Consider the following 18241-nt stretch of genomic DNA (forward strand, 5'->3'; position numbering starts at 1 on the left):
TACCACTAAAACGTACTAAGCTAACAGTACTAAGCTAAGCAAAAGACCAGTGAGGCCAAGCAAAACACCAAATCCTAATCACCAGGGAAGGGGACTGGAGATTACAACCAAGTTAAGGTGTTGGATTTAACTAACAATAACCATGTATTCACCCCAGTAGTGGAATTTCCAAGCTGACCTCTATGGAATTCACACAAAAATGGGGATCAGGAGCGGGTTGCTATTCAGCCCGAGTTTTTCTCCTCTTCGGTCTGCTTTATAGATAGGTTTTGGAAGATGGAGGTGATGGTGGTGTTCATTGTGGAGGGCTGAAGACTGAAGCACACACATAAACCCTGTTTCCTATCTTCCTCACTCTCCCATCCTCAATCACAGTTCTGCAGCCTTGGTATCCCGCTCTGCTATTTGAATGCAGTTCTTCAGAGGACCAGCACCTGCGCAGGAAGAAAGATGCCTTGAGCCTCTCACTAGAGCAGCTCCTTGCACAAAGACTTTAGTGCAATTTCAAAGTCTGCAGATGATCTGAAACTTGGCAGCACTGTGAATTGTGAAGACTATAGTATCAAATGTGAAAAGGAAATTGACAAGTTGTCTGAATGGATGGGACAGGTGACAGAGGAGGTTCAATGCAGAGAAATGTGAAGTGAACCATTTTGGTATGAAGGACATGGAGAGACAATATAAAATAGAGGGGACAATTCTAAAGAAGGTGCAGGATGAGAGGGAGTTGGGGTATAAGGCGGCAGGATAGAGCAGTTAATCAATATTCTAGGTTTCATTATCAGGGCCTGGAGTGCAAGAGCAAGGAGGGTTTCTTGAACCTGAGCAAGACACTAGTTTAGCCTCAGCTATAATGTCACATCCAGTTCTGGGCCCCACACTCTATTGAAGGATGTGAAGACATTGGAGAATACACTGAAGATTCCTGAGAAGGTTGCAGGGATGAGGAATTTCATTTAAAAGGTACAAGGGTGCAAAGATCTGAAAAAGTGAATACTTAAGACTGCCTTAAGCATTATCTATTATTAAGGCATATGGACTTGAGCAGAACAGCTTAGGATCTTGAAGAAGTAAGACCCACATCCAGATCCTCATCAGACTCTGCAATAATGTCTATCATATTAACATAATTTGTGTTTTGTTGAAAATATACAATAAATTACATCTAGTTTAAGACAGAATGCTCTTCTTGTTAGACAATCAACGTGGAGAAACATTAGGAGCATTAGTTCTCTAATACATTCTCTATTTTAAGCCAAACTTTAAAAAATTCAAAGTTAACTTGTCAACTGTGGGAAAAGATTTGCTAATCCATGATAGGCCCACAAAAGCAAATTGGCCAAATTGTACCAGGACACCCAGAATTCCCGAGCAGCTCACAAACTGGGTCAGACAGTACGCAGACAATGAAATATGCTTGAAGCTCCCGTGAACATGAGTGATCTCAAAGCCCTAAGGGCAGTTTCACAACACAGCAATATCAAAGCCACACAAAGAGCAGGACAGACAGAGAGGCACCACAGGACAATGGAAGCACCTCACCACTCCAGAAAAGACTTTAACACCTACCTGTGAAGATGAATGAAACCAGGATACTGTCAGGATGTTGCATTGTGTGAAGGAACAGGACATTCATCCAATAAACTGTTTTACCAATTAGCATCCTGACAACTAAATTACTCAATTTACAGAAACATTGTAGTTTCCCATTTCTTAATCAGTGTCATTGTGCAGCATTACTACAAAACTGGTCTTATCCTCAGCTCTGGGAGGAGAACATCTGATCTGTCTGTGCAGACTGTCAGTTCTGTGTCAGGTCCGAAACCTGTTGATCTTCCAGCTGAAGGAGTTGACCCCGACTAAGTGTTGCAGACTGGCACATTCCAAGATCCAGGACTACGTGTTGAGGGACGCACTGAAGCTTGGGGCAGTTGCCGCCAAGGCGCGATGGGGAAAGACCACCGTGTAACATCTGCCTACCTAAGAAGAACAGGGGACCCACGCAGTCATTTGGGCTCTGCTGACGCTTCAGCTAAATATATGGACATATGATTGATAAACGTACAGACCTGTATATACAAATGATAAATTCTGATCTCTGTATGTAAATGTTTACGTATGTACGGCATGACCAACTGTACAGACCATCAAATTATTTTATAAATAAAGTATACTTTTGAAATAAAAAAAAGTCAGTCTGGGTCAATTTCTCTTCCAGCGATATGGCTTGCAATAAACTGTCAATTTCACTTTCAGCTGTGTTTTGTGATCTCTAACCTATTGGGCAAATTTCTTCAACATCAACCATTCATCAACCTTATTTTTCCAACAGTATAAATCATTACTATCTCAAAAACTTGGCATTTTTGCATTTATCTCAATGTATGCAAGATGAAACTCTTCAGCAACGTTTCCAACTTTTCAATAATATTCAGGATCTGTACTACTAAGTTAATGTTCAGCATCTGCACCAGACCACAGGTAATCACTACTGGAACCCCTCTGGTTGCATCTGATCCATGCTAATCACAATCAAAGACTCACTGGATGCATCAGGCCCAAAGTAAACAGCCAAAGATCCTTTACTTTGCAGTTTATATTACGAAAATCACTCACTGATCTGCCAAAACTAGTTCAAAAACACTTTGTTTCCGCAATGCCCTTAATGGCATTTTCATTTTTTTAGTATTCATTCAGGAGATGTGAACATCACTGGTACCTATTAGCCTAACTGCCCTGCAATTGAGTGGTGTTATGAAGCCATTTCAGCATTCTGGAGGGCAATTAAGAATCAACCACATAACTGTGGATCTGGATCACATGTAGCCAGACCACATAAGGATAGCAGATTTCTTTCTATAAAGGGTATTAACGAACCAGGTGGGCTTCTATAAGGACCAACAGGGCTTACACAGTCTCCATTAAGATAGCTTTTAATGCAGAAATTTCTTATTGAATTCAAATTTAACCATCTCCCAATGTGGCAGTGAAATCCATGCCTCAAAACATTAGAAGCTCATTATAATTTAAATGGAACAAGACTGCAGCAAATTACAAAACAGAGCCTCATCCATGAATCAAATAAACTAGCATCCAAGTTCAGCAGGTAATAGGGAAGCCAAATGGAATGTTGGCCCTTTCAAAGGGAATGGAGCATAAAAATAGGAGTTTCACTAACATTATACAAAGTACTAGTCAGACCACAGCTGGAATACGGTGAACCCTTACTTATCTAAGGCATGATTATACTGGTATTGGCTGAGGTTCACGAAACTGATACTGGATATGGAGGGACTGTCTTATGAGGAGGGTTTGAGTAGGTTCGGCCTGTGTTCATTGGAGTTTAGAGGAATGAGAGGGGACCTTACTGAAGCATACAGATGCTAAGGAGGATTAACAGGTTAGACGCAGAAAGACTGCTTCTCCTGTGGGAGAGTCTAGGATCAGAGAGCACTATCTCAGAGTAAGGGAGTCAGTCCAAATTGTCCGTGCCAATCAGACATTCTAATCTGACCTAGTCCCGATTTGGAGGAGCCAGTGTTGGAATGCGGCAGACAAAGTTAAAAATCACACAACACCAGGGTTATGGTCCAACAGGTGAAGGAGCAGCGCTCCAAAAGCTAGTGCTTCCAAATAAACCTGTTAGACTATAACCTGGTGTTGTGTGACTTTTAACTTTGATCTAGTCCCGTTTGCCAACATTTGGCCCATATCCCTCTAAACCCATGCTATTCATGATATAGATTCGATTACTTACAGTGTGGAAACAGGCCCTTCGACCCAACAAGTCCACACCAACCTGACGAAGCGCAACCCACCCAGACCCATTCCCCTACATTTACCCCTTCACCTAACACTACGGGCAATTTAGCATGGCCAATTCACCTAACCTGCACATTTTTGGACTGTGGGAGGAAACCAGAGCATCCGGAGGAAACCCACGCAGACATGGGGAGAATGTGCAAACTCCACAGTCAGTCACCTGAGGCGGGAATTGAACCCGGGTCTCTGGCGCTGTGAGGCAGCAGTGCTAACCAGTGTGCCACTGTGCCGCCCACAATAGAAAAAGTCATGTACCCATCCAGATGCCTTCTAAATGTTGTAACTATCCCAGCCTCTACCACCACCTCTGGCAGCTTGTTCCATACACACACTACCCCTGTATGTAGAAGTTACACCAAGGCTCCTTTTTAAATCTTTCCCTTCTCCCCTTAAACCTATGCCCTCTAGTTCTGGACTCCCACACCCCAGGGAAAAGACCTTGTCTATTCACTCTATCCATGCCCCTCATGATTTTATAAACCCCTCAGCCTCCAATGCTCCTTGTTGGAGCTTATTTGGCCTCTCTCTACCACTCAAACCCTGGCAACATCCTTGTAAATCTTTTATGCACCCTCTCCAGTTTAACAAAATCCTCCCTATAAAAGGCCAACCAGAATTGTATGCAGTATTCTAAAAGGGGCCTCACCAAAGTCATGTCCATGAATTTGTACGTAAATTGCAGAGTTGGGGGGGGGGGCAGGTAAGAAAAGGGGGTGATGGAAACTGCTAATCTCTGTTGCACGTTGACTTCGTCCACCTGACTAGTCTGTGAACTAAGAATGAAAATGAATTATTCCTGCTACAACCTCATCAACAATGGCCCAACCATTCAGCATTGTCTTCTCATGTGATATAAATTGGTGTTCCTTTTCCCAAGAACCTCTCGTGTGTCAGTCCTGACAAGTGAGCAACAAAAGCCTTGGACTTTGTATGCCCTTTTAGCAATATTTAACTTTTGTAGACAAGGTCAGGAGTCACACGACACTAAGTTTATTTGAAATCACAAGCTTCTGGAACGCTGCTCCTTTGTCAGGTGGAGTGAAGAGAAGCACACCGGCACAGAATCTATTGGCAGCAAGATCAAAAGATCGTACAAATGGTACGAGTGGTGTGTCGACAGGCTGCATAATAAGGCTCCGCTAGTGATCAAAAGTGTCAGATGGTGTGAATAAAGTGTCAACAGCTGAATAGCGAGTGAAAGGATGACCTATAATCCAATTAATTGAGGCAGACAGATAATTACAAAAAATTGAAAATAAGCTGATGCTGGAATAACATGGTAGGTATAAGAGTCATGTGCTGAGGATCTAGCCAAAGTAATAAGTAATCCCAAACTGTATAAGTTAATTAAGATAGAGGGATCATAAGTTATTGAGGTGATCATGTCAAAACAGGAGAGTAGGAAGATTTTACAGATACAGAACAGTATGGTGGGGTTACATGTACCACCCAAGATCATGGTTGAAGCCACCTTCATCGGTACAGAACTTGGCTTTCAGTCTCTGCTCAGCGATTCTATGTTGTGTATCTCAAAATCTGCCTCGAAAGACGCTTAACTAAAGATCAGAGGCTGAATGCCCCTGAGCGCTGAAGTGTTCCCTGGGAGGGTACATTCCTGTCTGGCAATAGTTGTGTGGTGACTAATCATTCATTGCTGTAGTGATTGTGTGGTCTCACCAATATACCATGCCTTGGGGCATCCTTGTCTGCAGCGTATGAGGGAGACAACATTGACCGAGTCACATGGGTACCTGCCGTGTATGTGGTGGGTGGTGTTTCCATGTGTGATCGTAGTATTCATGTCGATGATCTAGTATGTCTTGCAGAGGTTACCATGGCAGGGTTATGTGGTGTTGTGATCGCTATACTCCTGAAGGTTGGAGAGTTTGCTGCAAATGACGATCAGTTTAAAGTTTGGCAGTTGTTTGAAGGCTAGAAGTGGAGGTGTTGGGATGATCTTGGTGAGATGTTCATCATCGATTACATGTTGAAGGCTGCGAAGAACATGGCATAGTGTCTTCAGTCTGGGGAAGTACTGGATGAAGAAGGGTACTCTATCAGTCTTGTCCCATTTCTGTCTTCTGAGGAGATTGTTCAGGCTTTTTGCTGTGCCACATCGGAACTGGTGATCAATGAGTTTTGCATCATATCCTGTTCTTATGAGGGCATCTTTCAACATCTTTAGGTGTCTGTCACGTTCCTCCTTATCTCAGCAGATCCTGTGTGCATGCTGGGCTTGTCCATAGGGAATGACTTAACATGCTTAGTATGGGAGCTAGAGAAGTGCAGCATCGTGAGGTTAACCATGAGCTTGTGGTAGAGTAAGTCCTAGATGGAGATGCATGTGTCCAAGAATTAGACTGATTCTGAAGAATAGTCCATGGTAAGTCTGATTGTGGGATGAAACTTGCTGATAGTTTGTAGCGACACAACAATGGCATCCGTCGCATCTGGCTTTGAGACTCTGTGTGAGAATCTCTCTGGCTATATCAAGGGCATCTTGAAACCCATTGCACAAGAAATGCCCAGCTTCTGTCGCAACTCTACAGACTTCTTACAGAAACTCAGCACCATGCAGCAGTGGAACTAAGACCATTCCTCATCACAGTGGATGTTTCAGCACTCTACACCAGCATCCCCCACAATGACGGCATCACTACAACAGCCTCAGTATTGAACACGAATAATTGCCCATTTCCAGACGCCATTCTACAACTCATCCACTTCATCCTAGAACACAATGTTTTCACCTTTGACAACCAGCTCTTCAAACAGATACACAAAACAGCCAAGGGGACCAAATGTGCATTCCAATGTATCAACATTTTCATCCAAAGCTTGACTAAGGCTTCTTTACTGCACTGGACCCCCAAAAAACATTGTACACGAGATACATGGATAACATTTACTTCCTTAAACTCAGTGAGAATCACAACGATATCAACAAGTTTCATCCCACCATCAGACTTATTGGGGACTACTCTGATAGCCAAGTTCCATACCCATGAAGGTGACCTCAACCATGATCTTGGGTTCATGTTGTGCTACACATAGCCCCACTATATTGTTCTGTATTTGTAAAATCTTCTTTACAGTCCTGTTTTTACACCATCACCTTGATAACTTGTCATGATCTCTCTACCTTAATTAGTTTGTACAGTTTTGGATTACGTATTACTTTGGTCAGCCCCGACCAGAAGTTTGACTGGTAGGTTGAGTCCATGGTTAAGAAAGCAAATGTAATGTTCATAGAGTCAGAGAGATGTACAGTATGGAAACAGACCCTTCGGTCCAACCCGTCCATACCGACCAGATATCCCAACCCAATCTAGTCCCACCTGCCAGCACCCGGCACATATCCCTCCAAACCCTTCCTATTCATATACCCATCCAAATGCTTCTTAAATGTTGCAATTATACTAGCCTCCACCACTTCCTCTGGCAGCTCATTCCATAAACATACCACCCTCTGTGTGAAAACGTTGCCCCTTACGTCTCTTTTATATCCTTCCCCTCTCACCCTAAACCTATGCCTTCTAGTTCTGGACTCCCCGGCCCTAGGGAAAAGACTTTGCCTATTTATGCTATCCATGCCAGTCATAATTTTGTAAACCTCTATAAGGTCACCCCTCAGCCTCCGACACTCCAGGGAAAACAGCCCCAGCCTGTTCAGCCTCTCCCTATAGCTCAAATCCTCCAACCCTGGCAACATCCTTGTAAATCTTTCCTGAACCCTTTCAAGTTTCACAACATCTTTCCAATAGGAAGGAGACCAGAATTGCATGCAATATTCCAACAGTGGCCTAACCAATGTCCTGTACAGCTGCAACATGCCCTCCCAACTCCTGTACTCAATACTCTGACCAATAAAGGAAAGCATACCAAACGCTTTCTTCACTATCCTATCTACCTGCGACTCCACTTTCATGGAACTATGAACCTGCACTCCAAGGTCTCTTTGTTCAGCAACACTCCCTGGGACCTTACCATTAAGTGTAGAAGTCCTGCTAAGACTTGCTTTCCCAAAATGCAGCACCTCGCATTTATCAGAATTAAACTCCATCTGCCACTTCTCAGCCCACTGGCCCATCTGGTCCAGATCCTGTTGTAATCTGAGGTAACCCTCTTCGCTCTCCACTACACCTCCAATTTTGGTGTCATCTGCAAACTTACTAACTGTACCTCTTATGCTCGCATCCAAATCATTTATGTAAATGACAAAAAGTAGAGGGCCCAGCACTGATCCTTGTGGCACTCCACTGGTCACAGGCCTCCAGTCTGAAAAACAACCCTCCACCACCACCCTCAAAGGTCTTCTACCTTTGAGCCAGTTCTGTATCCAAATAGCTAGTTCTCCCTGTATTCCATGAGATCTAACCTTGCTAATCAGTCTCCCATGGGGAACCTTGTTGAACGCCTTACTGAAGTCCATATAAATCACATCTACTGCTCTACCCTCATCAATCTTCTTTGTTACTTCATCAAAAAACTCAATCAAGTTAATGAGACATGATTTCCCACACACAAAGCCATGTTGACTATCCCGAATCAGTCCTTGCCTTTCCAAATACATGTACATCCTGTCCCTCAGGATTCCCTCCAACAACTTGCCCACCACCGAGGTCAGGCTCACTGGTCTATAGTTCCCTGGCTTGTCTTTACTGCCCTTCTTAAACAGTGGCACCACGTTTGCCAACCTCCAGTCTTCCGGCACCTCACCTGTGACTATTGATGATACAAATATCTCAGCAAGAGGCTCAGCAATCACTTCTCTAGCTTCCCACAGAGTTCTCGGGGAACTGGGGATTTATCCACCTTTAACCATTTCAAGACATCCAGCACTTCCTCCTCTGTAATCTGGACATTTTGCAAGATGTCACCATCTATTTCCCTACAGTCTATATCTTCCATATCCTTTCCACAGTAACTACTGATGCAAAATATTCATTTAGTATTGCCCCCATTTTCTGTGGCTCCACACAAAGGCCGCCTTGCTAATCTTTGAGGGGCCCTATTCTCTCCCTCGTTACCCTTTTGTCCTTAATATATTCGTAAGTTTGGATTCTCCTTAATTCTATTTGCCAAACATTTATCTCAAGAGGGTTGAAGCGTAAAAGCAGCGATGTGCTTCTGAGACTGTATAAAGGTCTGGTTAGGCCCCATTTAGAATACTGTGTCCACTTTTGGGCCCCTCACCTCCGGAAGGACATACTGGCATTGGAACATGTCCAGCGGATATTCACACGAATGATCCCTAGAATTGTAGGCCTAACATACGATGAATGGCTGAGGAACCTGGGCTTCTATTTATTGGAGTTTAAAAGGGGAGATCTGATAAAAACTTGCAAGATAATGCATGGCTTAGAAAGGGTGGATGCTGGGAATTTGTTTCTGTCAGGTGGGGATGTTAAGGCCGTTGGCCCAGCCTTAGAATTAAAGGGGGTCAATTTCTTCAGCCAGAGTGTGGTGGGCCTGTGGAATTCATTGCCACGGAGCACAGTGGAGGCCGGGACGTTAAATGTCTTCAAGGCAGAGACTGATAAATTCTTAATCTCACAAGGAATTAAGATCTATGGGGACATTTGGGTAAGTGGCGATGAAATGCCCATCAGCCATGATTGAATGGCGGAGTGGGCTTGATGGGCCAAATGGCCTTATTTCAACTCCTATGTCTTATGGTCTTACCATCTTATTCCAGCCACTTGGTTTGTTTCCAGCATGACCTTATTTTTAAGGTTTTGTAATTATCTCTCTGCCTCAATTAATTGGATTATAGGTCATCCCCGCACTTGCTATTCAGCTGTTAACAATTTACTCCCACCATCTGACACTTTTGATCACTAGCAGAGCCTTATTATTCAGCCTGTCGACACACCACGCACACCATTTGTATGATCTTTTAATATCTCTGCCTAAAGGTAATGTGCCTGTGTGCTTCTTTTCACTCAACCTGATGAACTTGTGATTTCAAATAAACCTATTGGACTATAACAAGGAGATGCTTCCATAAATGTTGAAGTCGCTACTATTCCTTGTATTTTTGCGTCATGCATATCCCAAGGCACAAATAATTTCTTCTGTCAGAAAGACAGAAGTCCATGGAGATATGGCTGCAGTGCTGGTTTGTCACTTGGATGATTTCAGCTCGAATGCCATCAGTTCCCAGAAACTTTGGCCTTGCTGAGCTTGAACGTGATGATCTCACTGCCCAGCTTCTCCACAATAGGAAAAGTTTGAATGGTACTGAGAGCTTCTGCAGCGACATTGCTCTGTTATGTAGAGTTCCAGCAAGTGTACCACTGACCGTTCCATCAGCTCGCTAGGTTCTGTGATGACCATCCCTGTCTTTGTCTCAATCGGGGTTCATTTGTTTGCTGCTGAGTTTGTTGCTTCCTCAACTCCCTATATCTCCCTCTAGCTTCCCTGGATTCAGCAGATTGTATGCTCTAGCACAATTTGATCGATTGGCACAGTGGTGCGCTGTCATAAAGTCATACAACACTGAAACAGACCCTTCAGTCCAACTTGTCTGCACCAGCCAAACATCCCAATCTGACCTAGTCCCATTTGTCAGCATTTGGCCCATATTCCTCTAAACCCTTCCTATTCATATACTCATCCAGAGGTTTTTGTGTTGTGATTGTATACCCCCTCCACCACTTCCTCTGACAGATCGTCCCATACATGCACCACACGTTGTGTGAAAAAGCTACCCTCAGGTCCTTTTTAAATCTTCCCCCTCTCACCTTAAAACATATGCCCTCTAGTTTTGAATTCTCCTACCCCAGAAAAAAAGACCTTGGCTACCCACCCTATACATATCCCTCCTGATTTTATAAACCGCTATAAGGTCACCCCGCAGCCTCCGATGCTCCAGGGTAAAAAGCCACAGCCTGTTCAGCCTCTTCCGATAGCTAAAACCCTTCAGTCCTGACAGTATCCTTGTAACTCTTGATAGCTGCAGCTTTTTAAATGGTTTTAACATATCAAAACAGGAATGAAGTTAAAAATGCAAAAGATGTCATACCTGTGGATGACATATCTCTAGACTTTTAAGCTTTGTTTGGTCCATCCACACTGAATTCGCTGGTAATTTCCGACTGCGGAAGCTTACAGTCCTAAAAAGATCAGTCACTGGTTAGTTGGCAATGAGCAGCAACCAAGAATTTCACTTATTTCGACTTGAGCAAACTACTTTCTGTTTCTATCTTCTTTCAATGGCCAATCTCTATAACAGTTTGTGATGTTTTTAAAGTTAATGGCACTTTAAATTCAGCATACTCATGGTGGATAAGGCTTTAGTGGAGGCTTATCTTAGGACATCTGAATCAAAGTCAAAGACTACATTAAACAAAATCACTGCACATTTAGCCTTGAACTGACATTAGTTTGGCATTATGATTGAAGTTTTGAGAGTTGGACAGACCTGGGCTCGAATCCATGTGAGGTACATAATTAAGACTCCCTGTCAGTTTTAGCATAGTGTTAGAAAAATGACTTGGGATAACTTGACATGAGGAGAAAGTGAGGTCCTACAGATGCTGGAGATCACGGTTGAGAGTGTATTGCTGGAAAAGCACAGCAGGTCAGGCAGCATCTGAGGAGCAGAAGTATCAATGTTTCGGGCCGGAGCCCTTCATCGCCCTCCTGATGAAGAGCTCCAGCCCAAAACATTGATTCTCCTGCTTCTCAGATCCTGCATAACTTGACATGAACTGACGGCATCCAGGATTAGCTACTATACAGAGTATAGTAGTGCTGTTCAAAACACTTCTATTTTTCCTCAGTCAGTAGAACCTTGGATAATAAATAACCTTGTCATACTTTAGAAGTGTAAACATAACTTAGTTATGTAAGGTTACCGTGCATGAAGTATAATTGAGAATGTGTGTCTCTCCAGTTGATGCACTGAGTGTTAGCGCAGTGGGTGTTGTGTAGAGGCTAGTCTGCGCGTCACCTCTTTGTTTTCAGGTATCGCTGCTGGTCAACAGAATAACTATTGTGAAAAGAGAGCTGAGTACTAAGCCTCACAGGGACCTCAACATGGGGTGTCCCAATCACACATATCACCAACATGCAGAGGGCAACAGGTAATGGCAAGGTGAATGGAAATGAACAGAGTTTACTCAAACTACGATGGATACTGGGTGATGATCAGCTAGTTCCAAATCAAGCTATGTCACAAGGATGTCCTGAGAGATCCAAGATCACACCGTCGCTACACTTAGATCTCATCATCAGCAGAGGTACCAGCCTCAATAGGGTCTTCATCAGGGGAGGTGATGGCCTAGTGGTATTATCACAGAACTGTTAATCCAGAGACCCAGGGAATGTTCTGGGGACCTGGGTTTGAATCACACCATGGCAGATGTTGGAATTTGAATTCAATTTTAAAAACCTGGAATTAAGAGTCTAATGATGACCATGAAACCATTGCAAATTGTCGGTTAGAAATCCATCTGGTTTATTAATGTCCTTTAGGGAAGGAAATCTGCCTTCCTCACCTGGTCTGGTCTACATGTGACTCCAGAACCATGCCAAAGCAGTTGACTCTTATCTGCCCTCTCCTAGTTAGAGATGGGCAATAAATGCTGGCCTAGCCAGCAATACCATCATCCCATGAGTAAATTTTAAAAAACTTGTAGTTATCAGAATACCAGCTGTGACATTGAACACTTTGTGGTGTGTAGCAAGATCAGGCTTCAGCCAAAGAAATTATATTAATAGAAGAGGAAAGCTTATCCTTGGCTCAACACTTCCTCTGCCACTGACCCCAAAAGGACCCAGGAGTTCTTCAACATCCTCAATTGGATTATTTTCGATAAGTGTCAAAGACAGCCCTCGGCACAGTATGATTGTAATTCTACATTCACTCTGTGTTGGAAAAGAGACAAGAGGAAAGGCTCAATGGACTGAAATGGAGACAGTTACTGCAACCGACATTTCGGGCGTGAGCCTGAAGAAGGATTCCTGAAGAAGGGCTCATGCCTACAATAGTGGGGTAGTCATGGCTGCGACTGCACAGAACATTGGTTAGATCACCTTTTGACTACTGTGTTCAATTCTTGTCACCGTTCTATAGGGAGGGTGCAGGGAAAGACTTATCAGAATGTTGCCAGGACTGGAGGGTTCGAGTTCTAGGAATAGGCTGAGATTTATTTCCCTGCAGCATCGGAGGATATGAGGTGACCCTGTAGAGGTTAATAAAATCATGAAGGGCATGGATAGGGTGAATAGCCAAGCTCTTTTTCTAGGGTGGGAGAGTCCAAAACTAGAGGACATAAATATCCAAAGTATCCGAAATAAAGTAGGTGAGCGTGCAGTATGGATAGGTACCTGGGACTTCGATGTTGTGGCCATTTTGGAGACATGGATAGAGCAGAGTGAGGAATGGATGTTGCAGGTTCCAGGGTTCAGATCTTTCATTAAGAACAGGCAAGGCAAAAAAAAGAGAGAGAGTTGTGTGGCCTTGTTAGTTAAGGATAGTTTAACAATGGCTGAAAGAACTTTTGACAAGGACTCGTCTACTGAGGAAGTATGGGTTGAGGTTAGAAACAGGAGGAGAGGTCACACTGCTTAGAGTTTTTAGAGGCCTCCGCAGATTTCCAGGGAGGTGGAGGAGAGGATTAGCAAAATGATTCTGGGTAAGGAGTGAAAGGAACAGGGAGGTCATTATGGGGGCTTTAACTTCACCAACATTGACTGGAAATGCTATAACTCTAGTACGTTGGATGGATCAGTTTTTGTCCAATGCATACAGGAGGGTTTCCTGAAGGGCCGACAAGAGGAGAGGCCACACTGGATCTGATGCTTAGTAATGAACCAGGTGTTTGATTTAGTGGTAGGTGAGCACTTTGGAGAGAGTGACCATAATTCAGTTATGTTTAGTTTAGCAATGGAAAGGGATAGGTCAAGAGTTATCGATGGGGCAAGGGCAATCGTAATGCAATTAGGCAAGAATTAGGATGCATAGAATGGGGTAGCAAAATGCAGGGGATGGGGACAATGGAAATGTGGAACTGGTTTAAGGAACAGATATTGCATGTCCTTGATAGGTATGTCCTTGTCAGGCAGGGAGGAAGTGATAAAGTAAGTAAAACTGTGGTTTACTACAGAAACTGCATTGCTTGTTCAGCAGAAGAAGGAGGCTTATGTGTTGATGAGACAATCTGGTTCAGATGAGGCGATGGAGAGTTACAGATCAGCTACGAATGATTTAAAGATAGAGTTAAGAAGAGCAAAGAAAGGACATGAGCAGTCTTTAGCAGGTAGAATAAAGGAGAACCCTAAAGCTTTCTATAGGTATGTGAGGAATAAAAGGATGACTAGGGCAGGAATAGGGCCAAGTTTAATACAACATGAAAAGAGAACGCTGAGTGGTTGGGCCATAGTTGACATGAAATCACAGCAAGAATGGTTCACTTGCTTAGTTCACAGACTAGGCAAATAGACCTTGTCACCACGGAAATGCTTCAGAGATTGGCGGTCTCAATTATCCCCTTTTGATTCCCCCAATGAAAATGGTGCATTAATGGATAAATTCCATTTGCCTCCATAAAACAGGGTCCTGATGTTAATCTAGGTAACTTCTAGCACATGCAAGTTGATCACACTACAAGTCTGATTAAATACTTGAAATTGGTTTCCAGTGTAATTCTTAGGCCATTTAGATTAATTCAGAATTATAGCTCAATAGCAGAATTGCATCTAATGGAGGAAATCATCGGGCAACAGGTGGAACACTGGTTAGCACTGCTGCCTCATAGCACCAGGGACCTGGGTTCAATTCCAGTCTTGGGCGACTTGTGTGGAGTTTGCATGTTCTCCCTGCGTCTGCATGGGTTTCTTTTGGATGCTCTGGTTTCCTCTCACAGTCTATAGACGTAGTGTCCATGGATATGTAAGCTAGGTGGATTAGTCATGCTAAGTGCAAGGTTACAGTGATTGGGTAGGGGGTGGGTCCAGGTGGAACGGTCTTCAGAGAGTTGGTGTGAATTTGATGGGCTGAATTTTGACCACAGGGACTCTATAACTCTATGAACATGCTCTGAGGCTTGCAAGGATGGGCAGATTGAGCACTTACTGCATATCCAGAGTCCCAAGGAACATGTTGTGTATAATGTTTCTTTCTTCCTCATTTGGCGCTGTTTTCAATAATGAGGTCTCCTTTAGCTTAGTTCGCTTTGCTTTGTTCACTAGAATTTGGACAAAGGAAATTTGCTTTCAGTAGCTTTGTTACCGAGTTCAAAAGGACAGAATGCAAAATTAACGTTTACACCTTCAACAAACAGAAGATTACGAGCAAAAACGGGCAAGCCTGAGGATTAGAAGCATTTTTGATTTTAGCAAAATCAGACAAAAAGTTTGATTAAAGGAAGGGAAAATCAAATATGAGGTTCAAATAGCATGCAGCATAGACCCAGGTAAAGTTCTATAAATATGGGAAAAGAAAATCATTAACAAGAATACATTTAGGAAAGATTGTTTCGACGCAGCCTGTATTCACTAGAGCTTACAAGTATGAGAGAATCTGAATTGAAATGTATAAATTTCTGGCAAGATTGGACAGACTAGATACAGGAAGGATGGTCTCCCTGTTTGGAGAGCAGTAGACACAGTGTCAGGATATGGGTAGACCATTTAGATTACTCACAGTGTGGAAACAGGCCCTTCGGCCCAACAAGTCCACACCGACCCTCCGAACAGCAACCCATCTAGACCCATTCCCCTACATTTACCCCTTCACCTAATACTACAGGCAATTTAGCACGGCCAATTCACCTGACCTGCACATCTTTGGACCATGGGAGGAAACCGGAGCACCGGAAGAAACCCACGCAGACACGGGGTGGATGTGCAAACTCCACACAGACAGTCGCCTGAGGCGGGAAATGAACCCGGGTCTCTGGCACTGTGAGACAACAGTGCTAACCACTGTGCCACCGTGCTGCACCCCTTAGGGCTGAGATGAGGAAATATTTATTCACGCAAAGGGTAGTGAATCTGTGAAATTTTCTACCACAGAAAGCTGTGCACGCCCAATATATTAAAAACAATACACTTTCTTATATTTTACTGGCATCAAGGGACACAGGAGAAATCAGAAATATGGCATTGAAACAGAGGATCAGAATGATCATATTTAATGGGTCAGCAGGTTCGAGGGCCAAATGGCCTATTCCTGTTCTAAGAGTCCTTTTTATATTCATTCAGGGAATGTGAGCATCATTGGCTAGGCCAACATTTATTGCCCATCCCTAATTAACCAGAGGGCAGTTATCTATGTTTCTACGGTAAACCTTCTCCAAATAGTAGACAGTCTGGGAGAAAACATCAACATAATGAAAAGAAATGTTGGGGGTTTAGTGATCAATGCTGTAAACAGGAAAAGTTTACAACAGGTGGTGCACATCAGAAACCAGGCCAAATTAATGAAATGGAGGAGGAGAGGTACAACTTTGCTTTAGCCTAGTTTGGATCAAGCGCAAAACCAGATAAAAAGGTAAAATGCATTTACAAAATACATTAAACCGTAAGTCAAGGATTGGTTTATACATTCTACAAACAGAACTAACTTCAAATTACACTTCTCAATATAAATGCCTTAGAAATAGAACACAAAGAAGACTGGACTGCACTACTCATTTTCCATTTAAAGTACAATCACTAGATCTACAGCAGGCAATAGTGTGCTAAATCTGCTCTGCCATTCCACATAATCATGACCTATCTTAGGCTTCAATTCCACTTTCCTACCTGCACTCCATCCCTCAATTCCTCGAGACTAAAAGTCTATACCAGCCTTAAGTGTATTCAACAATGGAGCATGCAAAACTACTAAGGTAGAGAACTGCAAAGATTGACAACTTTCTGAGTAAAATAATTTCTCTTCACAGTCCTAAACGATCAGTTCTTTATCCTGAGAATGTACCTTCATGTTTTAGATTAGCCGACCAGTGTAAGTAATCTATCTCATCAAGTCTGACAGAATCCTGCATGTTTCAGTATGATTACATCCACTTTCTCTGAACTCTAGAGAACAAAGGCACATTTCTCAGCATCTTATTATAACCTCCTCATTCCAAGTTCCACTGTAATGAAGTTGCAATGTATCGCCTCCAATGCAAGTACATCCTTGTCTAAATATTGAAACCAAACTGAAGCATAAGGCCCTACACAACTGTAGTAAGACTTCGTCATTCATTAACTCCAATTTCCTTACAATGAACGCAAACTTGCCATTTGCCTTCTGTCAAAACAAGCATGAAGAGGCTCCATCTGAAATGAAATCCCTTCAACATGACAACTTTGTATTTCAACAAAGACAAAGACAAAACAGAAATCTACCTCTCAGCAAGGTCTCCATTGCTTCTATCACAGTTATAAAGCAGAAGAGAGCCTGTTTAAACAAACTCTCCCTTTTTAGATAATGATGATTTCAAGATGATGCACATATTAAAACTGTTCAGTGTCTGGCCTTTTTGGTGATTTGTAGCAATGGCAGGAGTACAGGTGGAAGAGCCATGCATAAATTACTGGGCCAGTTTTAGCACTACTCCCTCTGCACAGTTAATTGTACAAAGTTTTAATTCCATGGAAAGTCAGTAAATGAAACTTTTTGTCTTCTATTCCTGTGCAGCTGCAACAATTGGTTTTGATGTTATAATAATTTATATCACATTATTGCCTGGGGATTTGGATTCTAGATTTAGCATGGATTTCTGGTTTTATTTCTGTGAATGTAACTTGTGTTTTTTAAAAGACAGGTTAGAAAATCAACTTTGAGCAGGGAATTCAAAGAAAACCTTGTCAAGAAAGCACATGACTTAAGCCAAATAACAAGCAAGATACCTAGGGAGATAATTGCTAAAGTTGGATTTTACAACCGACATGGCTCAAGGCCACAAGCAGAGTTCAGAAGAGTAGACTCATTCCAGCAGGAGGACAGTTTTCAATTTGTGAAATTTAGAGCTAGAAAAAAGTCTCAGAAAGTTTCAGCAGTCCAGGTCATCACAGTCAGAAGTAGTTTTAAGCTGCCTTTACAATTCAATGAGGAAAAAAAAGTCAGTGAATGAGGTAGGGAGAGATGGAGAGAGACAGATCTGGTAAAATGTGCAGGAAGTTGCCAAAACAAAACACTTGTGAGCTCATCATAAAGTCATACAGCATGGAAGCAGACCCTTTGGTCCAACCAGTTCATGCTGAACATAACCCCAAACTAAAAACTTGTCTCACATGACTGCTCCAGGCACATATCCCTCCAAACATTTTCTGTTCACGGACTTATTCAAAGGTCTTTTAAATGTTGTAATTGTACCCATATCCACCACTTCTTCTGAAAGTTCATTCCACAAATGAACCACCCCCTGCGTAAAACAATTGCCGACATAAACATCCACCAAGCCGTTCGGGGATAATC

The 18241-nt window shown here is 42.8% G+C and overlaps 1 protein-coding gene across 4 annotated transcripts in view; it reads right to left on the bottom strand.

Moving 5' to 3' along the window:
- The window catches only part of LOC140486063 (acyl-coenzyme A thioesterase 9, mitochondrial-like), a 75589-nt gene that overhangs the window by 22634 nt on the left and 34714 nt on the right, over positions 1–18241 (bottom strand). For all 4 annotated transcript variants that reach the window (XM_072584675.1, XM_072584677.1, XM_072584678.1 and 1 more), the window contains 2 exons: positions 14906–15017; positions 10850–10940 (listed from right to left, as the gene is read on the bottom strand). In XM_072584675.1, coding sequence (XP_072440776.1) covers positions 10850–10940; positions 14906–15017 — 203 coding nt within the window. The remainder of the gene's footprint in view (positions 1–10849; positions 10941–14905; positions 15018–18241) is intronic.

Source organism: Chiloscyllium punctatum, chromosome 15, assembly GCF_047496795.1.
Source record: "Chiloscyllium punctatum isolate Juve2018m chromosome 15, sChiPun1.3, whole genome shotgun sequence".
Lineage (NCBI taxonomy): Eukaryota > Metazoa > Chordata > Chondrichthyes > Orectolobiformes > Hemiscylliidae > Chiloscyllium > Chiloscyllium punctatum.